The sequence below is a fragment of the Meles meles genome, chromosome 5, assembly GCF_922984935.1.
Source record: "Meles meles chromosome 5, mMelMel3.1 paternal haplotype, whole genome shotgun sequence".
Classification (NCBI taxonomy): domain Eukaryota; kingdom Metazoa; phylum Chordata; class Mammalia; order Carnivora; family Mustelidae; genus Meles; species Meles meles.
In genome coordinates, this window is record NC_060070.1 from 84,243,862 (window position 1) to 84,267,246 (window position 23,385).

The 23,385-nt window shown below is 38.5% G+C and overlaps 1 protein-coding gene across 2 annotated transcripts in view; it reads left to right on the forward strand.

The window, feature by feature from the left end:
• The window catches only part of ROS1 (ROS proto-oncogene 1, receptor tyrosine kinase), a 117,196-nt gene that overhangs the window by 66,009 nt on the left and 27,802 nt on the right, over window positions 1–23,385 (forward strand). Inside the window, exons 27-37 of one of the 2 annotated variants that reach the window (XM_046005080.1) lie at window positions 1,967–2,146; window positions 3,239–3,441; window positions 5,134–5,278; window positions 6,258–6,490; window positions 6,578–6,754; window positions 10,813–10,981; window positions 11,661–11,778; window positions 14,667–14,857; window positions 16,542–16,625; window positions 19,872–20,007; window positions 21,505–21,667. In XM_046005080.1, coding sequence (XP_045861036.1) covers window positions 1,967–2,146; window positions 3,239–3,441; window positions 5,134–5,278; window positions 6,258–6,490; window positions 6,578–6,754; window positions 10,813–10,981; window positions 11,661–11,778; window positions 14,667–14,857; window positions 16,542–16,625; window positions 19,872–20,007; window positions 21,505–21,667 — 1,799 coding nt within the window. The remainder of the gene's footprint in view (window positions 1–1,966; window positions 2,147–3,238; window positions 3,442–5,133; window positions 5,279–6,257; window positions 6,491–6,577; window positions 6,755–10,812; window positions 10,982–11,660; window positions 11,779–14,666; window positions 14,858–16,541; window positions 16,626–19,871; window positions 20,008–21,504; window positions 21,668–23,385) is intronic. The other variant, XM_046005081.1, reaches the window with a different exon arrangement.

A 23,385-nucleotide genomic window follows, 5' to 3' on the forward strand; every position in this document is an offset into this window, starting at 1 on the left:
GTAGAAATAAAATATTTCCGTCATCAAAAGTGCTATTGGACATTGCTGGTCTATATAGTGAAGTTTTGAAATTGCAAATGAGTGTGTGTATGTGTGTCTGCATTATAATTGCACACATGGTTTTGTTGATATGTTTCCTACAGCCTTTGAGAAACAATTCCAATATACTTTCAATGGGTTTTAGAGATAATGTTTTGAACTTCTCTTATTAGAAGGCTTACTTGTTTCTGTTCAATCTGTGACAGAGACTCTTTCCTTGATCAAACATTGGATTCCTCTGAGCCCTTCCCTCCACTAGACCTTGACATTGGTCTTCCATGTCAGTCATTGCTGAGTCTAGTTTTAGCAGGAACCCTTCTAAATGAGTTTCGAGATAACCCTCCACACCCAGTATTTGATCTAGTTTTTTTATTCCCCACCAGCGATGTTCTTGGCTTGCCTTTAGCAAAAATCGCAATAAGCCAGTTTAGCAAGAATCTTTCTATCCTTGCTGTCCCCTCTTAGTAATTTTCTATCCACTGAACCCCTCACTCTGCTAGTTGGCTCTGTATCCCCAGCTGACTTTGTTGTATGTGAAGTTGAGCACATCTTTCTCCTGCAGTATATTATAATATTACAATAGTCTTAACTAAAGTCTTCCTTGCCATTTAAACAATTATCAGAATAATAATCTAATCTAATCTATCGTCTAATACACAAGAATTATTTAGTGGGCCATTATCTTATAGGTATAGAACTGGTTAGTCTTGCAGGAATCCATAATTGAAGTTTATAACCCTAAAATTAGAAAATTTGAATGATTTTAGAGATCCTTTAGCTGGCATGATGGTGGAAGCAATACCCTCTGTGAAAACAGCCTTGCTTGAGCCCTTGCTTATTAAAAAAAAAATCTATTTCTTTATAACGAAGTTTTAAAACTTTTTGGAATAATTCGCTATATTAAATTTCCCCCCTATATTTAGCCAAAGTTTTCTCCTCGTTTTTACCATTCACTGGTCTGAGTTCTGACCTCTAACTTTATAAAGAATCTATGTCACAGCTCATGACAGTAAGTTGGAAGAAAAATTCATGTATCTCTAACTACTCCTCACATGATGTGGCTTCTAGATCTTTCTTTGCCCTAGTCACCTTCCTGTGGTTTCACTCCAGTTGCTTGGTATACTCTTAAATGTCGCCTCCATAACAACTCCCTATACTCTCATTGTGATCTGGTTAGTGTAGGGAGCTTCTGACTGCCTCCGTCTTATTGGAGCTAAAAGTGACCTTACGTCTTTGGGTTGCCTGCCATTTGAAAAGCCCATAGTCTTTCATGTTAACTATTATTAAGCCAGATTTCTTTCATTTGTTATTTATGGAATTGATTTTAAGCTTGAATTTTGGTTGTCACATTTATTCCTATTAAATTTCAATCTATTTCCTGATTTTGTTATATTTTCAAATTTTAAGTCAGTGAATAAACATATTAGTGTCAGTAAGAATCGTGTATCATGTACAAATTTGATAAGCATTTTTACCCAGCATTATTCCTAATCATTGATAAAAAATATTGAGCAAGATACTGAGCCCTGGGCCTATCATCTAACATCTCTCTTCCAATAGGCATTGTTTGATGTGGAGTCACACAAGTTAGGTTATAAATCTTGGCTCTCAACTTAGCTAACTTTGTGACCTTGAGGAGATTATTTAACTCCTCAAAGCTTCAGTTTCCACTTGTACAAAATGAGGCTAATAATAATAGTATTAACCTTATTGACTTAGGATGGTGCTAAATTGAGAAAATATCTATAAAATCTTTAGCTTCACAACATAAAATAAAGGTGGCATTTTTTTTCCACACTGAAATGATAGAAAGATTCAAAATTTAGTGATTACAATACAGAAAAAGTATTTCACGTACTGTTTAGAGTAGAAACATATGTTATGTATATTTTGTTCTTTATGTTCTTTATTCTATGTTTTACATGAGGAGGAAGAACACTTGAAAGCTTAACTGTGGATGGGGAATTTCTTTACTGGATCTCCTCGGCAAAGGACAGCACGCAGATTTACCAAGCAAAGAAAAGCAATGGGGCCATCGTCTCTCAGGTGAAGGCCCAAAGGAGTAAGCATATCTTGGCTTACAGTTCAGTTCTGCAGCCTTTTCCAGGTAATAAGATTGTACTCGTAATCAGCATGTTCTCCCAGTTTAGGGTCAGAAAAGTCTCAGACTGTCTTCTCCAGGCTGTGCTCCCAAAGCCCTTTGTTACACTTAGCATTACTCCAAATGGTTAGGATTGGTGCATGCTAGGATTGCTGTTTGCCCTGGATCATAATTTAGCTCCATGTGTATCCATGGCTCAGGCTGTGGTAGACAACTTTAGATATTGGAAATCCTTGTCTGTCATTCTGTCTTCTTTCTCTTCTCATTCCCATAATTTCTCTTCTTTCTGTCCCCCCGCCCCGGAGGATATTTTAGACCTCCCAGTCCATCAAAAAGCACCACATTAAATTTCAGGACCTTTTCAAAGTAAAGAACTATATTTATTGTAGCATTTTGTAGGTCAACCATTTATCACGAGTACATGTGTGCTAAGATTTTTTTATTAACTTCCTAACTTTTTTGGTAATGTGTCACTTGTGTTTTCTATCTCTTCCATAAACCCTGAGGGTTTTGTTATGCAGTTTTGTATGATGCAGTGCCTTTTAGGAATGTATGTCTGGCACTATGGCAGAACTAGCTATATAATTCACTTTTCACTTTGAGAAATTTAAAAAATTTAGTAAGTCCGTGCAACGGCTGTTTGAAATTGAACACACACATAAACCTGTACATCCTTAAAAATAAAAGCCCTAAAACGAGCATGAGTTTTTGTAACTGGAATTAATTTTAAAAATATGATTAATATAATGCTGTCATACTTTTTTTGAAAGTAAAAAAAGGGTAAATTTGATTTTGCTACTATGTCTATTATTCAGTGTACTTTAGCGCCACCTGCTGGAGATTTTGAGCAATGATCAATTACCGTGCTCCCTTTTTCTGAGGCTTTTAAGGACTTCAAAATGTATGCGGGGGGGGGGACCCCAAAAAACAAAAAACAACCTAGTCTTCTTTTTCTTAAAAACATACCCAACACTTCAGTATATCATACCTTGTCAGCTAGGTTAAAAAAAGACGTTGTTATCCTTGATGTTAAATAAGTCTGCTCTTCCTCTTTTATTTATGTATGTGTATATTCTTAATCTTCTTCTATTATTTTAGATAAAGCATTACTGCGTCTAGCTTCAGATCTAGCAGAGCCGACAATACTTAACACCAGTAACACCAGCTTCACAATCAGGATGCCGCCTGCCAGGACCAACCTCTCGTGCCCCGGCATCATCAACCCAACTCCAACATACCTGGTTTATTACAAAGAAATTAACAGCAGGAAAACCAGCTCTGAGCTGAAATATAAAATGCTGGTAAGATTGGACCTGGTGGTCTTTGTCTTTTCACAAGATACCTGTTTCTGACATAAAATTCTCATTCGGGACACCTGGGTGACTCAGTGGGTAATCGTCTGCCTTCAGCTCAGGTCGGGATCCCAGGGTCCTAGGATCCAGCCCCTGCACTGGGCTCCCTGCTGAGGAGGCGGAGCCTGCTTCTCCCTCTCCCTCTGCTGCCCCCCCCCCCCCCCCCGCTTTCTCTCTGTCTCTCCCCCCCAAATAACTAAATAAAATCTTTAAAAAATAAAATTCTTACAGTACATTATTTTGTATATTATATTCTGAAACACACAACTGTGCAAATTTTTACAGCTGATTCATCCATGCAGATAGTGTTCTAGTCTGGTCTGGAAATTAAGCTTCAAGGAAGTATATTAACCCTGGCCAGTGGTGGATTGCCACAGTGACAGTTTCCTGAATGTCCTGTAAGAACTGGGTTTATTGCCCTCCCTGCCTAATTATCCCCAGAAAGGGATAGAGATGTGTTTTTGTGGCCTCTGTGGCAGACTATAGGTTGAGGGATAAGAAATGATTAGATGGAAAGAATATTACTGTATGCCCCTCCTCCATAGCGCATATTTAATGTAAAAATGGTATGTTCTATTTTTGTCTGTTATTTCCCGTATGCTGTGAAATGCACCATTATGTAGGGATTATGTTTCTATTTATTTGTCATCTGTTCTTAGCACCTAGCATAGTGGTGGGCTTTTAGAGGCTTTCACTAGATAGTTCTTGAATGGATGAATTAATTGGCACAATTCATTCTGTCATTGGCATTGGTGTTTCAGTTGTCCTTGTGATGGAGTCATATGTGTCCAATATTTTTCTCTGTGCTTGTTATTTAAGCAAGTCAAAAGGTGAAATTGACCATCATCTGTTGGAGGTTAAGCACTATATACTTTTTTCGAAAGGACACATAATTCTTGTTAGTTCCTTTTATTTTGTCTCTTTTGACCTTTCTTTACACTTCTCAATGTATCAGAGACAGCTTGGATCATTTGGTTGCCCCAGACTGGGCACTGGCTAGTTCTGTTACTACTACTGGTTGATCCCATTGTCTTCACACTGATGAATATGGGTCCGAGGCAGTGGTTCTCTAACCTGACCACACATTGGAGTTTTAAAAAATCTCTGGGTCCACACTTCACCTCTGACCAGTGCAATCATAATTTCTGGGGGTAGGGGGAATCAGGCACTAGTGTTTTCTTAAGACCTTCCAGATGATTCCAAAATACAATCAAAGCTGAGGACCGTTGGTCTAAGGAAAGTATTTTTACTTTCTGAAGCGTTGCCTCTAAGAATGACGAGCTAAGCCAGCTTCATCTTTCATCATATTCACTTAGGAGTCACAACTTTACCAGACCATCTTGCTGAATGTTTGATGCAGTGCTAGGAAATAGTATCTCCTTCTGAGAACTGAGCTTCATACGTGAAATGAGCACATCACAGAATTGACCAGGAGCTGCCCATCATTTGACATTTATTTTTGGAGGTATTAGGCAACCCAGGTCTGGGCAGATTAGAACAATGAACATGATCGTTCCCATGATCCAATATCAAATTAACTTTTAAAAATCCTTTAATTATTTTCTCCCTTTAGTTAAACAATTTCTTCTCCTTTGTACAAAAAATAAGAGTCAGGTATTGATTTTTAAATATGAATTACAGGAGTTTCAGGAGAGGATAGTCCTACTTGATGGGTTACAACCATTTTCAACGTATGTGATACAGACAGCTGTAAAGAATTATTATTCAGACCCTCTGGAACGGTTACCTCTGGGAAAAGAGATTTGGGGAAAAACTAAAAGTGGAGGTGAGTTATGGGTTTGGGACGGGTTTTTAGAGTGGCATTTCGTGATATATGTGACGTATCTATCTATCTATCTATCTATCTATCTATCTATATTTTTAATTTGAATGCTAAGTAATCTTGATTATGTGAGATTTTAAGCTTAATAAGAAAAATATATTGTTGAAAATACCCGGATGAACTGATCTGTGCTCTAACAACAGAAGATGACTAATATTCCATCGTAATGGAAAGCAGTAAGAAGGTGAAATATCAGAATCAATACTTTTCACCAAGAAACACATTCTCTGGTCTCACCACAGGGTGTCACCCTTTTCCTATGTAGCCACCGGTCTCTATAGGCGTGGAGACCCAGAATTCAGCCTTTTCTCTGTGAATTTTGCTGAGGCCACAGAGATTGAAAGTAAATAACGTCATTGCCTTGGGCGCCTGGGTGGCTCAGTGGGTTAAGCCTCTGCCTTGGGCTCAGGTTATGATCTCAGGGTCCTGGGATTGAGTCCTGCATCGGGCTCTCTGCTTGGCAGGGAGCCTACTTCCTCCTCTCTCTGCCTATTTGTGATCTCTCTTTGTCAAATAAATAAATAAAATCTTCAAAAAAAATCATTGCCTGAAAGAAAATGGATCTAGACTCTAAAGAGATGTTCTAAGTGGTGCCAATGATTTTGAGGTGATGCCATTTCTTTCAGATATCTCTGATGATATTCCCCAAACAAATCTGAATGGGTTTATTCATCCTCATTGACCATATCATTGAGCTGGAGCCAGAGAATGAGTTAGTCCTAAGGCAGAAATAAGCAAGAGCCTTTCAGGCAGCCTGTTAACTTTCTATGTTACCATGATATGAGAGACTGGCTTTCCTTTGGAACATCTGTCATTTGTTCTGCTCACGTAATATGATTATTCCACAACCAAGACCCCATTCCTTCTTCCCTCATTCCTTACTGATGCAACATCCCTTGTCATTTGTTGCTGTTTATTTCAGTGCCAGAGGCAGTCAGGCTTATTAACACAACAGTGCAGTCAGACACCAGCCTCATCATATCCTGGAGAGAATCTCAGAAGCCAAATGGACCTCAAGAGTCAGTCCGCTATCAGTTGGCAATCTCACACCTGGCTCTAATTCCAGAGACTCCTCTAAGACAAAGTGAATATCCAAATGGAAGACTCGCTCTCCTTGTCACTAGACTGTCCAGTGGAAAACTGTATGTGTTAAAGGTATAGTGAGCATCTTGGGCTCTTGTATTGGTGTTCTCAAGTGTAAGGCTCTGAAAAGGTTAAGCCATTGTTCTTTTTTACAAAAAGGTTCTGGCCTGCCATGCCGAGGAAATGTGGTGTGCAGAGAGTCATCCTGTCACTGTCAAAATGTTTGACACACCAGAGAAACCTTATGCCTTGGTTCCCAAGAACACGAGTTTGCAGTTCGATTGGAAGGCTCCAGCTGATGTTAACCTCACCAGATTTTGGTTTGAACTCCAGAAGGTAGATCTCACCATACACTTTTCATGAAGATCTGTGTTTTATGCTATGGGATAAATTAGAAGACCTTGCTCATATGTCTAGAGTGTTCTCTTGTAGAAATCAATAATATATTTGACAATATTCATTGATTTAGGTTTGCCATATACAGAAGCTATCTAGACTCATTTCTTTTTTTTAAAGTTTTTTTTTTTAAGATTTTATTCATTTATTTGACAGAGAGAGAGAGATCACAAGTAGGCAGAGAGGCAGGCAGAGAGAGAGGAGGAAGCAGGCTCCCTGCAGAGCAGAGAACCCGATGCGGGGCTCGATCCCAGGACCCTGAGACCATGACCTGAGCCGAAGGCAGCGGCTTAATCCACTGAGCCACCCAGGCGCCCCTAGACTCATTTCTGATGGAAACAATTTCCAGAGAGATTAGTTTGCTCTTAAAAGGCTCCATGGAAAAGGGTATAAATTATGGTTTACTGGTTTTCATAAATTTCGCTTAGTTTAGATATCATCAGCGCGGCTGTCCAGCTTACAGTCCATAGCAATTTGGCGTTTTCTATGAAAAAAAGAAAAGAAATGAACAAGCAAACAAACAACATCCAAAACCTTGTTTAGAAATGTTCTTTCTTCATTTAAGGGCTGTGTAGAAACAGGAGAGAAGTAAAACATTAAATGAGTTTATTCTAAACTAGTTTCATCTTGGGTGATAAACTTTAAATGGTTCTTCATCCCAAAATCTTCATGCTTTATCCAATATAAAAATACCCACTGAATTTGAAGGCATCACTTAATCTAATTAATTCACTGCTGGGGAAAGTCTATGTTGATTTTCATATTGCACTTCATATTGATTTTCATATCACACTTAAATGGATTATTTTTAATAATTGCTACATTTCATTTTCAGCAGTATATATTTTGTGTGTCCACATTTGCGAAGATTGGGTAAGAATCCTTTGTTCAGTTGTAACAAAAATGAAGCAGTATAGTCATGGCCTCGGGTTTTTTTTTTTTTTTTAATGGAGTTGTTCCTCTGGATGTTTTTAAATTTTAGTATGTAAGATTTTTTTAAAATATTTTTAAAATTTATTTGACAGACAGAGATCACAAGCAGGCAGAGAGGCAGGCAGAGAGAGAGGAGGAAGCAGGCTCCCCGCTGAGCAGAGAGCCCGATGCGGGACTCGATCCCACACCCTGGCATCATGACCTGAGCTGAAGGCAGAGGTTTAATCCACTGAGCCACCAAGGCGCCCCTGTAAGATATTTTCTATGATCTTGTACCCTTTAGATAAAATCTATGAAAACTGTGTAACAGCAGTTAATATTGAATTGGCAAAACCAACGGCCGTAGTTTAGTTGGACTTTTTCCGTTGAGCATGTTTATGATGATTTGTTGCCTATTTAAAGAATGGTCATCTTATCAAAATGCAATTAAATTGGAGGATCACCTTTTTTTGGACATCCGTTAAAGTAAGCTCAATGTACTTCAGTTTAAAGGCAAGGTGGGGGATGTAAACTTTATTTCATACATCAAAGAAAGGAGATGGGGAAAGGCCTTATAGTTGGTGACTCTAAGCCCCTCCTTCTACCAATGAGAAGTCGGAGAGCCAGACAGGTGCCATAGTGAGTCAGAAATCACAAGCCAGGCAGGGAAGAGCCCTGGGGGCTGACTCATCCTACACCAGTCCTACTTGGGTGCTGTCCATGGAAGGAATATGAGTCACTAAGGCACTCAACCCACTCCTCAAAGTTTGGGACCAGGACAGCTGCCTGAGCCTGTCTGGTTCAGTCCTTGTGACTTTCATGCAATGCTTTTTATTTCAAAACTTCCTCTGCATTTGCTGAAGAATCCACCACATAATCCATCACCATTATGAAGCCGAGGGTGAAATACAGTAATTTTCACACGTGTGACCTAGTACCAGCACTAACTGCTGAGCCCAGTGGAAGGCTGTTTTCTGAGAGGGTTGACGAGTACATCTAGTCAGAAAGTTCTGTATCTTTTGAGTAGCTTGAACCTACCGCATAATGATAAGACAATTAGGAGTGAGCCTATAACTCCATACTGAAACTCTGAGGGATGAGAGGTAAGGATGAATGTGCATCTTTTTGATTAACAGTTTTTAAAAAATAATTTTTAGGAAAGAAAACAGAAGGATAAACTTCCTGTTTTCATCTTTGTTGTTAAAATTTCCTTCTATGGAAAATGAAGGAATTAGACCACATGGCTAAATTTCTACCTAGTTCTTAAATTCCACAGTTATATTTTTTTAAATCATAACAGTGTATAGAAGAAGAACATATTTAATTTAAGATTGAGGAGAAACAAGTAGTTTCACTTTGGTAAATTATTTTCATGAAAGCCCATTAAAAGTTGAGTTTTTCTCAACTATCCAGGAAAATTCTTACCAGAACCAAACATTTTTGAAGTTCCATTCTCTGAGACATGATAGTCTACACCATTTCCTCCACACCCCCACCCAAATAATTTGAAAATCCCTCTGTGGTATTGAAAATCACCCCTGCACTTGTTGGCCTCTGACAAATGGAAGGTCCTGACTCTCTTGTGATTTACTGGGGTAGCCGTGGCTCCTCTCCAAGTTGGTGGTCTGCCCAGAACATTCATTGCTGTGGTGAGGCCAGTACTCGACAGTTTTCCAGCAGAACCCTTGGTCACACATCTGACCTTCCAAGGAGCTTTGATCATTTCTGGGTGGTATGGAATGTTGGGCCATCTAGACTATTCACTTATGATAGTTTCTACAGCAGATTATTAAGGAGCCAGGACCACAAAGGGCTAAATTTTTTGAGCCAGAAATCAATATTTATCTCTGTCTCTTTCTGTTTCTCTCTCTGTCTCTCTCTTTTTCCCATGGTTCAGAGTAAATATTATGGACCCAATGCATCTGTTTCTAAAGCCTGTATGTCGTAGTGGGATTGGTCCATTTCTGAATTTAGTAGGCAATGGCTCAGACATCACAATTTCTGTGTTTTTTCCCATTCCTTTCATCCACCCTTTGCCTCTTTCTTTTTGTAACAAGGTGGTCTACTTCCTGAAGGTGCCATAGGAATCATTCCTTATTGAATAGAAACTAATATAAAGTGTCCATCCAATGAAATGATGTGACCTTGTGAGCGTGAAATGAAAAACGAGATGTAAAGTAAGGTTTATTTATGGAAACTGACCTTCTTAGGAAACTCTACTGGAGAAAATACACTAAGAACCCTTGACAAAATGCCATATCCTCTCTGTCTTTCCGTACTCATACACTGAAAAAAAATCTCCATTTTCAAATAAGATACTAAGTGCCAAATACACAGATTTTTAAAAAGCCATGCACAAAGAAAGTGTGAAATAGCTATAAATAGAGACCCAGTATCTACAGTGGAATGAAGGTAAGATTTCCTAAATTTAACTTTTAACCTTGCTACTTGGTGGCTGAATGATGATGGACAGAAATTTCCTTCTTTTAGGGAACTAGGCTTTGTATGTATAAAAATAAGGAGTACTGGTTAGAGGTCTGAAAAGAGATTTGGAGGAAGAAACTAAATGTTTTAATTTATAAGTCACGGTGAACCTCTTGAAAGAATCAAAATATGTAAAAATATTATTAATTTGAAAATACATTATTAATTAGCAAATACACAGAATTGAGAATATCATTGCTTTGATCCATCATGGTCCCTCAGCTGTGAATTTGCCTTCTCAGCTATCCTGATTTAAGGTAGGTATCTCCCATTAGGGATAATAAAAAGATAAGCTTCGAATCTTCCATAATGAATATATATAGTAAGAGGTTCATGTCTTACATTGGACTCATCCTAAGAACCATGATTCAAGTCAGTTATAGCTTGTCACAAAAACAGAAAAACAAAAACCAAAAAACCCCCATAAAAACATAAAATGGCTGTCAGTGGTGGAGATAATGTTTGAGATCAAACGTTCATAAAGAAGCTCTTATTTTTTAACAGAAAATATATTGAATTTAAGTTTTTAATTGCTTGCTATAGACTTGTGAATTTCTATGTTGTTTTCTTAAAGAAACAAAAAATATTACTTCTTTTTCCAGTGGAAGGACAATGAGTTCTTCCGTGTTAATGCTTCATGCATCCAAGGCCCAGATTATGTGTGTAACATCACAGATCTACAGCCTTACACGTCCTATGCTGTCCGTGTAGTGGTGGTTTATAGGACAGGAGAAAACAGCACCTCACTCCCAGAAAGCTTTAAGACAAAAGGTGAGTCCTAACAGCCTCACTATTAAAAAAAAACAAAAAACAAAAAAACTCCTGTAAGTTTCTCAATGCCTCTCTTACCACTTCTTTCACCAATCCTCGAGATTAACCTTTTTTTTAAGGGTGTATATTACTATTTCTAGAGCTTGAGTGAAGAAACTGAAAAGAACCAGGAGTCCTTACAGGCATTAACGAGGTAATACTGACCTGGTCTTGTAGAATCCTAAACTGGGCAAGATTATTTCACCTTTCAGTATTCTCTGCTTTTTGTCTGGCTGTGACATTTTGCAGTGAGAACGAAATGAAAACAGTGTTATTGAGTGTTCAACATATATTGACTCACTGACTGCTATCTTCCAGATGCTAAAAATAAAAAATCCAAAAGAATGTCAATTAGTGATCCCTATAAGTTGATCCCTATAGACTCAAGGAAAAAATTCTCCCAAATTTACAGTAGTTTTCTTTGCATCATTTATTTTGTGGTGAGCTAGAATCCATCTAATCCATCACTTGTAAAAACTTCAGATACTCATTTAAAAATACACACTCCTATGAGAATATTTTTGAATATTTCTTTAATGTATTTGGCTTTCCTCTTTGGAAAAGTATTCTATAGAAAGATGCTATGCAGAATATTTTATACTTCTGACTTATTAGTCAGTATTTTCTTATGTTTCCAAAGCTGGAGTCCCAAGTAAACCAGGCATTCCAAAAGTATTAGAAGGGAGCAAAGATTCAATACAGTGGGAAAAAGCCGAAGATAATGGAAGCCGGCTTGTGTACTATATCCTTGAGATCAGGTATGTCTGTTTGCAGAAGTGCTTTGTAAACTACAAAGAACTAAGCAGTTAATTATAAGGTATTATTAGATTGAAATTAACTATATTTATGAACGTGTATTTATAAGTAAATACCAAGGGTCTTTAGTTGAAGGACCTTGAGGGCACCGTTATGTTCTCTGCCTTGGCACTCCAATTATAAGGCAGATCACATCATTGTTCTTGGAAATCTGCAACAACTTGTCAGAACTTTATGGAAATAATCCAATCATTGGCACATGTAGCTAATATTTATTTAATATCTATTCCATTCAAGAAGCTGAGCTGATGTTCGATATGAGATGATGGTATGCGTGTGAATTTCTGATGATAATTTGTTTTAGCAAGATGAATAATGTCTAGTGAGAACTGGCAGTGAACTAGGTATTTTCAGAATGTACAAACAGGTCAAGGTCTGAAATGGTCTGACCTGTAGAGGTCACACAGGATTCTTCGTCCATTGTGAAGATTATAGTTCGCAGTGTGCTCCCAAGAGTCTGAAAATGTGCCTTTAATGAAAACCATGCAGCCAATGAACATAAGCAACCCCAAAGCCAGTCAGTATGGGGAGCTCTGTAAATGGGAATTGGCTCAGAGGGACTGATTTCATGCCAGCTTGAGGGGAGAATTCCAAATTCCACTGACACTCCCCTCACAGGTCTATGAAGCTATCTTTTAAGAAGCTCCAAGGACAAAAGTCACTTCCATAATTATAGTCCTGGCAACTTGAGCTTTAGATCTATTTTTGCTTCATCTTTTTCTGGTACTCCCATAACCTTAACAAATTTTCCTGCACATGGTAGAGAATTACATTGGCCGCATTTCTAACTGAAACTCTTTGAAATTCCTATTACTGTTTTTCACGCAGAGTCAAATACATTCTAGTCTACCGAACCATCTTGGTGGTCTGTGACTATAATTATATTCACCAGCCCACCCACATCACCGTCTTGCTAGGACCCTTTAAATGTGTTTCCTTAAGCCCATAGCGCTGTACCTTTTTTGCATTTTCCTGCCCTAAGCCTCTACTGTCAGGACAAGGATGATGGGATAATGGAATGAATTGCTGTACCTTTGGTATCTCAAAGTTCCATCTTCAGTCAGAATACTGGTATACCCAGATTCTTGCTGATGGCACAGGGGGAACGGTAGTAAAAGTGTGTGAACTTGGGAGCTGGACAGACTGTATTAGTGTCCAAAGACCGCCATGAGGAAGTACCACCAACTGGGTGGCTTAAAAGAACTCTCACAGTTCTGGAGACTAGGAGTCTGAAATCAAGTTATCAGTAGGATCATGCTCCTTCCGAAGGTTCTAGGGAAGAATCCTTCCTTGCTTCTTCTTAGCCTCTGGGGATCCAGACTTTCCAGCAATCCTTGGTATTCCTTGTAGCTGTATCACATCAGTCTCTGGCTCTGTCACCACCTGGTGTTCTCTGGGTGTATTTGTGCCTGAATTTCTCTCTTCTCAAGAAGGCACAGGTCTTGGATTTAAGCCTACTCTAATCCAGCGTGACCTCATCGTCACTTGATTACATCTAAAAATCCCTTATTTCCAAACAAGGTCACATTCACCAAGTCTGGGTAGGCATGACTTTTGGGGGGACATTATTCAACACAGGGTCATGTTTAAATACTTGTTTATTCTTTTTTTGAATTAAAGTTTTCCCATCCGTAAAATGGGACGATGGCGTTTACCTCCTTTGGTTGTTGTGAAAACTCAGTGAAATGAAACAAAGCAAAAAGCACTACCACTGTGGTGGGTTGTAAACAGAAGATGCTCAACCAGTGTCAGAATTCTTTTCTTTCTCTGTGGCTGGTCACTGGGAAGAGCCATTTTATACATTTTTAAGGGTCTCTTTCTTTTGGATCAGAGTTGTTTGGGTTGAACAATGAAAGTGCCAATGCCTAACACAAGACTTCACAAAATGTACAAAAACATTGTATAAAGAGTCTTATGCAGAATGGTCCCTAGGACACGTAGCTCCTGTAACGGTTGTGAGCAACTCTGCTGTCTTGGTCCTCTGGATGTTCTTGCCCATTCCCTGTCCTTCAAAGGCTGAGCCTTTCCATCCCTTTCAGGTGACCACTCAGTTGGTAGGAGTAGAACTAGCTCTCCCTAAGCCTACTGTGGGTAGGTACCAAGTCCTAAAAATGTTGTCTGAAAAGTCCCAGACTTTGAAAAGTTCTTCAGTGTCAGAGAGGAGGTAATTGGAAGGCCTCAAGCTTTCCTTCAGTTTATGATTCCATTAAAATCCATTCCATTTACATCTTTCGAGCCCCACTCTTGTGCTCTTTCTATGTTTCATAAAAAGAATAATGTGGGTTGACGTGAGGTAGCATGCAGACCAATATAAATGGAAGCAATGCACCTTGGAATCTCCAGTATAAGGATAATTTTGGTAGTCCAATTATTATACCTTCTTTATCAGTTTTATGTCCTGTATTTTATTTTATTCAGCTGTAGTATACTTAAGTTATAGATGGCCTAAGAGACTGAGAATTAAGAAAAAATTAAAAAAGAATTCCAGGTTGGGTACTATGGGCTAATTGTCCAATGTGTTTGAAATTCCGAAGAAAATTTACAGATTCTAGTAGTGGGAAGAAACCTCCTTAGCTTTGTCTTGGCCACTGATTATTTGTTAGTTTCCTGATGGGCTGAGCTGGTTGGCTCCCATGCATTGCCAGAATGACTTTATGAGGTTATGCTGTGTTCTGTAGCCAAACCACGTGAGAGGAGTGAGATCAAGGGTAAAGTGTGCCCTAGGAGATGCTCTGGAGTTCTGTCATTAAAATGATATGTGAGCATCTAGAAATAACACATATATTATCTCATATTTTTTATATTTACCATTTTGCTCTTTTTTTTGTAGAAAGGGCATTTCAAATGATTCACAGAACCAGAATTTAATGTGGAAGATGGCATTTAATGGATCCTGCAGTAATATTTGCCTGTGGAAGACCAAAACCCTGAAAGGAACATTTCAGTTCAGAGTAGTAGCTGCAAATAATCTGGGATTTGGTGACTACAGTGGAATCAGTGAGAATATTATATTAGTTGGAGGTATGTTATCATGACTGTCTGTATACTAACTGATAACACAAAGGTTCAGAGATAAAGATAAGTCAGTTCTTAACATTAGAAATAAATTGGATGACAGTGTATATCATCCAGACTATGGAACTGTTCATTTCATCTGATGTGATCTTCCTAAAACATCAGCATCCTTGTGTCATTTTTCTCCTTAGCAATGATTAGCTACTTCTTAATGCCCAGTGCCTCAAGTCCATGCTTCTGGATAGGCTTCCCAGGCTGTCCACAGCCTGGTCTGGATCCAGCCTTATGTTCCTTCTCCCCATACTCAAATATTCTACACAACTGCACTAAAAATGATGCTTTCTACATCTTCCACTCTGTATCCCGTTTTAGGTTATGAAAAATCATTTGCCTAATCATATAGGCTAGAAATCTCAATATTTAATTTCTCCCTCTACTTGGGCACCAAGTTTTGTTGATTTACCATCTTGATTTCGGTCTGTTGAGTGCTCCTCTTCTTATTCCCACTTTGGCTTTCCTCATTTAGGTTATCATTTCTTGCCTGTGCTCTTGGCTTAATCACACTGCTGACAGTTGATCTAGCCGAAGCACAAGCTAGTTTACTTAACCCCTTCTCTGAAATCCCTGAAATGGATCTCCATTTGCTGCCTTCAGTATCAAGTGCAAACTTCTGTGTGGCTTTTAAGGCCCTCCATGATTTGTCCTCCAGTTGTGGCTCATTGTTTCTAACATCTATACCCATGCTATAGCCATATCAGACTGGTAAAAAGCTTTTCATGACACTAGGTCTTTAGCTTTTGCGCCCCTCAGCCTAGAATGTGGGCTCCCACCACCTGCTATTCACCCTTCAGCTAGGTTTTTCTTTCTCTCACTTTCTGTCAACTGAGATTTTTGTCATCCTTCAAGGCCTGACTTAAATGAGCCCACAGTTGATGCTTAACTAATGCTCCTTAAGCAAGATGAATTATTGCATTTTACATATACACAACCTATATTATTCTATATAATATTTGTATCATTCTTATTTGTATTTGTATTTGTTATCTAGATAAAAGCTCAGCATTTTTTTTTCTGGAGGAAACCCAAAATTGTTAATATTTTAAGTTTTGCAGACTGCATCTGATGTCTGTAGCTGCTGCTTTTTCTTCAAATAATACTTTAAATAGTTAAAAATCATTCTTAGCTCAGGGGCAGTAGAAACCAGACTGTGGCCAGACTTGGCCCACATGCCATGCTTTGCTGAGCTCTGCCCTCCATGTTTGCCTTCTCCTCAACTGAGACTACCCAAGAGAAGGTACTATGTTTCTATGTTTAATACTCATAGAACTGAAGGTATATCAAGATATTATGGAAGAAATAATAACCCTGATTATATATGAAGATGGAGACTTCTTTGTTCCAAATTCCTTAAAAAGATGGATGTTTCCTCAGCTATTTTGAAGTAAAACCTGGGTGGGTATATCACAATGGTGTATTGGTAAGCCAGATCTTTGGAAAACCAAACCCAAATAAACCTTGACTTTGATTTCCTGTGGGGTTAAACACTTTTGCTATGGGTGATTTCAAACTACCAGTGGTTTAACAACTGGCTTGTGAAAATCTGGTAGGAGCTAGTTCAGGCTTATCTGGCATACCTGAAAATACCTAGCTTTATTCTGCAAATTAACTTTTTTTTCATTTATTTCATTAGATGATTTTTGGATACCAGAAACAAGCATTGTACTTACTATTATAATTGGAATATTTCTGGTTGTTACAATCCCAGTGGTCTCTGGTAAGTATAATAGCTGTAAAAAATACAGGTAGTAACCTTGATCATATTAGTTAACTTATCACTTAGTGTATTTAACCTCCCACATGAAATAGATGCATAAATTTCACAGTTACCTTTGGCTATACTTTCATAAGCACTAACTTCTGTGAATTGTTTTCAGATCTTAGAGTAACTATTTTATGAAAAATATAATCTGTATTTACACTTGATAGTATTTATGTATAAAACTGGTATAAAACTAATTACAAAGACACCAATTTTTAGCTTTCTTTAAACCAGTATTTGTTTCAGATTGTCTTACAGGTGAAAATAAACAAAAGAAAAATAACTCCGGATGTTTAAAAAAAATGTACAGCTAGTTAATAGGAGACAAGTGACAGTCCTTAGTTGGGATAGCTTGGGTCTCCAGACAGATAGACAGACTGGTTTGGAAGGAGCAGGGTTCCTTTCTTGCAGATGACCCATCTCTGGCTTGTAGGGTCTACTCTTGCTTTCAGACATCTGACTTGCTTATTTTAAGTCCTTGCTCATTTATAATGTCCAGGAAAGCAGAAGCATTTGTTAGTAGATAAAAAGGTAGCTATTTCCCAATCTTCATTTTATGCTAATGTGCAGGTCCTAGAAGTCTTTTTTATTAAGATTTATTTTAATGAGAAAATACAGTGACAACCCCAGAAATATTGGGGCCAAATAATGGGCTATAGGGTTATTTTGGTGCTCATACATCCTAGTTCATTCCTGTTGTTTCAGTATAAACATTAATAGGACTTTCAGTGCCCCAAATGTCCTGGTTTGAATTATAAGGTATTTGGTCATCCTATAACTTACTGATATTATGAGTCCCTGACATGCAAAAGCATTATGAAAAAGACATGATAGGGTGCCTGGGTGGCTCAGTCAGTTAAGCATTTGCCTTCGGCTCAGGTCATGATCCTGGAGTCTCAGGATCGAGTCCCCACATTGGGTTCCCCACTCAAGTGGGGAGTCTGCTTCTCCTTCTGGCCTTTCTCTCTCTCAATCTCTCTCTCATTCTCAGATAAATAAATAAAATATTGAAAGGAAGAAAGAAAGAAAGACATGATATTTACCAGAAAAGAATGCTCAAGTACGTATTTAGGAAATTGTGGTCTGTTTTTTTCATATAGAAGGGAAAGTTAGAAGGGAAAGTCTAAGGAAAAGTTACAAACATAAAGCGAAACTCTCTTAGGATAAAGAAAGCCAGTATTTTACTAAGTAGTCTAAATCTTTATTCTTTTCCCAAATGGATCGGAGTTGTAAACTATCAGACAGCACGCTGAAGCTTGAATTCAGATTTCTTTTCACGGATTCCACCCAGATGATATCTGGAACTCCTACAGCTAACTTGGAAAGCTAAAAATTTCAGCTGACCCTGCCAGGATCTTAACCTGTGGTTCCAGGGAGTCTAAGTATTGCACAGCTGATGCTTGTGCCACTAAGCCAGCCCCTCCAGAATGACACGTATCACTGTAGTATATTTGGCAGTTGGCATATAGGCTTGACTGCTTGTCTGCTTTCCTACTGGGAAGGAGAATTACACGAAGAATCTTTCATCTGACCTTTGCTTGCTTACATGTACATCACCATTGTTCAAACCTGTCACTCTAGTGGGAGAGCACGAGATAATTTCAGACAACCTGTTGTGCTTTCAAGGCATCCTATGGATATCTGACTTTCTCAGGATTTAAAGGTCTTTATTCTATTTGGAACTTAACAATTTTTTTAGTACAGCTAAGCTGATTTGTTTCTTTGCCTTTAGTAGCAGTGCATGTGGTTTTACTAGTAGGTGCGGGTGAGTGCATGAGAAAAGATTGAGTTTATTAAAATAAGGAAAAGCAGTTGTTTAAACATATTTGTATTGCTCTAGGGCTCTCAGCAGTGGTACTTATAAATATAAAATTGAAACAATGATTTAAAAATAAACATCGACAGCCTTAGCTTTGGTGAGTAGTCGCATCTAACAGGCAGTATTAGCCTCCTGCTGAGAGCAGAGAGAAATATGAAGCTGTAACATACAATTGCTGACCTTGGCCGCTTGCCATTTAATGAGGGAGGTAAGATGTACCTGTGTGAAAATATAAATAGTGGGATATGGAAGGCAATATAGGACACGACATGTGCCGGGCACTACGGTAGAAATGCAGACTGAGAGTTACACTTGGTCATAGACATTGAGAACTGAGACATCAGCAGAACGTCTCAGAAGGGATCACGGGGGATGGGGGCCAGAATGGGCCTTTAAAAAAATGAAAAGCAGTAGGGACAGCTTTTCAGGTTTGAAAAATTGTGTTAGCAAATGTATTTAAAATCTTTCCCTGCGTGGTCCCTCAGGTGGAATTTCACTTGAATTAAATGCTAACCTGCTGGATATAAAGGCTACCATGGGATAAAATTCAAATTTTAATGATCATCTTAAAAAACATCCTTGCTGTTTTCCATTCATCTGTTGATGGACATCTAGGTTCTTTCCATAGTTTGGCTATTGTAGACATTGCTGCTATAAACATTCGGGTACACAATGTTCTAGTATAGATGGTTGATCCTATGACATAATTGTATTCTAATCTTCCAAAAATTGCTTATTTTTATGATGATGAAAATAGTATTTTCTCATTGTATGAAGAAGACAATATAAATCATCCATGATTTCACAACTGAGAGGACCACTACTAACATTTGGTGGGTTTCATTCTAATAGTTTTTCTGTAGGCTTGGATATGTGTACATGAACAACAATGGTATAAATTCCTGTACTCTGCATTTAAAAAAAAATGCATGCCATTATAATTGAAAGCATTCCTCAGATTGCCTATAGGAGTAGAATGTGGACAGATCTGGACTCAGAAATAAATTTGTGATTTAATTATAATGCAAATAATTATTCAATAATTATAATGCAAATTTATTTTGTTTGATGTTGACTCTAAGGGTGGTTTTGAGAAATAAGTTCTGATATTAAGATTCTTCAATTTGTTTATAACAGCAATAAGAAATGCATAAAGCTTTGGTTTGAGATGTGAAATAAGAAGTTATGTGGTATAAGTTATGAGTTTTTATAAGTCTTTGGACCTGATTTGATTAGTTTTTCTACTATGGACACATTTTTCAAACAAATTCTGTTATTCTACCCATGGTGTTCTTATACGTAAACACTTAAAGTGTTAACATTTCCTGAAGAAAAAAAAAGCAATGTTTTGTTATGTAAACTATGTCCTCTTCTCTTTATAGTGTGGCACAGAAAATTAAAAAATCAAAAAACTCCCAGAGAAGGGCTGACGGGTCTCATAAACGAAGACAAAGAGTTGGCTGAGCTTCGCGGTCTGGCGGCTGGAGTAGGGCTGGCTAACGCCTGCTATGCCATACAGTATGTAACCTGGGCCATCACTACGGGGCACCTGGGTGAAAGTGGGCAACTATAGAGAGAGTGCCCATGGGTCCTGTGCTGCCCACGATTGTCCTGGTCTATGCTCATTATTCTGGCATGATTATTAATAACATCCCTTTCCATTTTCAAATGTGACCTGAGATTGTTGGCAATCTATGTGGTTATTCTATCCTAAAGAAAATAAGCAAAATTCCATCATGTTCCAGTGTTTTGTTGCATAGTTATAAAGTAAATGAAACAAGGACATAAATACTGTATGGAAGAGAACATGGTAGCATGGTTGGTTCAACTGGAAGCATCCAGAAGAGAGGAATCCCAAGGGTGCCATGCCTGCGCCGTTAAGTCCATCTGAGTCTGTTTTCAGAAGTTGTACGGTGATTGCCTACAAAAGCTCTTTAGGATAGTTGAGTTTTGAACTTGTCATCATGATTTAGCCAACTTATAGTATGTCATTAGTTTTTGATGTCGCCAAAATAATTAAAGACAATACTTAAATGTCCTTTTATGCAGGACACTGTATTGTGGTTTATGTAAGACACTGTGTTAGGGACTCAGCTACAAGGAATTATGTAGTCATAGGCCTTGAAGTTTATAATCCAAGATATACAAATGGAAGATTTGAAGTAGACACAGGGGTGATCTAATTTAGTGATTCAGAGGTGAATTTTCCTTGAGGAAATACTCAGCACATTTGATATTCAAGATTCTCTTTTAAGCACTCAAAGCATTTTGAATGCAGACAATTTTTCCCTCTCATAATATTCCAAGTGAGAGCTGGCTTCTAAAAATTATGGAGAAAGAGTTGATTACTGTAGTCATACTAAATTTTGTTTTACACAAAAGATCATGTGTGTGAAATGGTTAAAATGAAAGTTTTTTTTTTTAAAGATTTTTATTTATTTATTTGAGAGAGAGAGAATGAGAGAGAAAGAGCATGAGAGAGAAGAGGTCAGAAGGAGAAGCAGACTCCCCGCCAAGCAGGGAGCCCGATGTGGGACCTGATCCCGGGACTCCAGGATCATGACCTGAGCCAAAGGCAGTCGCCCAACCAACTGAGCCACCCAAGCGCCCCAAAGTGAAAGTTTTTAGGCTCATAATCCCAGATGTATTTGTTACTTATTTGCAATAGCTTTTTACTTAAGTTGATTACCTGAAGAAACAAATAACTCAAAACTTTAACAAAACAAGCTACAGTAAAAACTCTTGAGGCTATGCACACAAAGGCATGTTTCTATCAAGATTATGGTGCCTAGAAGTGACGTGACAGGCTCTGTGTTTTGGAATAAGGAAGGAATATCTTTATGGTGGAATAGGGAAGGAATAGAAACTTAAGAATCCATGTCATTATATTACATAGAGCAGTGTTGCAAAATCAAGGGATGTCTCTTTCTTTCTCATATTCCTTCTCAAACACTAACACTCAACACCAACTTGTAAACCAGTGCATTTTGGGACACCAAAAATATTATTTTCCAGTACTCTTCCAACCCAAGAGGAGATTGAAAGTCTTCCTGCCTTCCCTCGGGAAAGACTGACTCTGCGCCTCCTGTTGGGAAGTGGGGCCTTTGGAGAAGTGTATGAAGGGACGGCTGTAGACATCTTAGGAGCTGGAAGTGGAGAAACCAAAGTAGCAGTGAAGGTAACATGGAGCTTTTAATTCCTTGACATATTGGATCTTCACATTTATATGAATTTACGTGGATAAAACTATAATAAAATATGAGTGAAAAGAGAGCTAAAGTTGGGAGTCCATGCATAACAACAGAAATGACAATGTTTCTTCCATTTCTTCCATAAGCTCTCTAATGTGTCGTTACCTCTAAGGTTACTAATTAGCTAAGACTTGGCAGGCGGTTTTCCCCTTTGAATATACTATAAGAGGACCAGGGGTGTAAAGCACGTTCTCCATGTCTCCGGTACGAGGGCAGAGAGTAGAGAGCTTCCTGGCCATTTGGCATCAGCTGCAACTATGCAGCTCTGCCCTCACAGAGCGAAGCGGCCCTAGTCCCTATGTGAACTCAAGAGGGTGGCGATGTTCTGGTAAAACTCTATTTATGAGAGTTAAAATGTGAATTTCCTAACATATTCACGTGTTAATGTCCTCTTTTCAACTTTTTTCCAACCATTTGAAAATATAACGTGTCACTTATACCTCAGTAAAGCTGGAAAAATATAAAATTAAAACTGAGCAACTATTTTCAGAGCTCAAGTTGTACAAACAAAGTTGCAGGTTGGCATTGGTCTCCAAGCTATAGTTTGCTGACCCCTGTATGACACAGTTATTCCCATGGTATATGTTGAATGTAGTTTTAAGGAAGTGCTGGGTAGACCCTCATATTTGTCTAAAACCTTTCCATTGAGGGATGATGAATCTTTTTTTTTTTAAAGATTTTATTTATTTATTTGACAGACAGAGATCACAAGTAGGCAGAGAGGCAGGCAGAGAGAGAGAGGAGGAAGTAGGCTCCCTGCTGAGCAGAGAGCCTGATGCGGGGCTCGATCCCAGGACCCTGAGATCATGACCTGAGCCGAAGGCAGAGGCTTTAACCCACTGAGCCACCCAGGCACCCCGATGATGAATCTTTTATGCAATTGGGCAACATCCTGACCACTGCTTGTTATGAATTTGTTGCTTTGAGAGAGGGCTATACAACCAGAAACATTGGCAAAGTCCTCTCCACTGCCAAATGGTGCAATCTAAAAGTGCTTTAAATACTCTAGCCTTACCTGGGGTAAACAAGTGTTTATTTTTCCCACATAACTAGAGGACTGCTGGTCAGAGCCAGGATATTTGAAACTTTCTTGACTTTGTTTGTACACGTGTGTTACCTCATGATCCCAAGATGGTTGCCAAAGATCAGGCATTGGTTCTTCATTCAGGTCAGGGCAAGGGGGAAGAATGATTTTAGATGTGTATGTTCCAAAAAGTGGAAGTTTTCCACAAGCTTCTCTCCCCTTCAGCAGTTTCCCCCTTACATCTCACTGACCAGAACCGACTCAGATGGTCACCCCTATTTTCAAGGGAAATTACAAAACACAGCTGGAGAATTACAAAACACACATTTCCTGATTCATGTAGACCAAACTGTCTGGAACTGGGCATCTTGCCTTTAAGAGACAAATATAGTGTCATTAACAAGGAAGCAGGGAGAAATAGATATTGAGCAGAAAACGTTGACAATTAAGAAACTGGCCTACACACCTACACTTTTAAAAATTTCTATATTTTTGGAGGGAATTTTGGAGGGAGGGAATAGTAGATGTTACTAGATCTTTTGTCTTTCAGGCTTTCCCACTTGAACACTAGTTCTAACACCGGCTAAGTTTTGAATGAGTTTACAGAACACATGCACATAT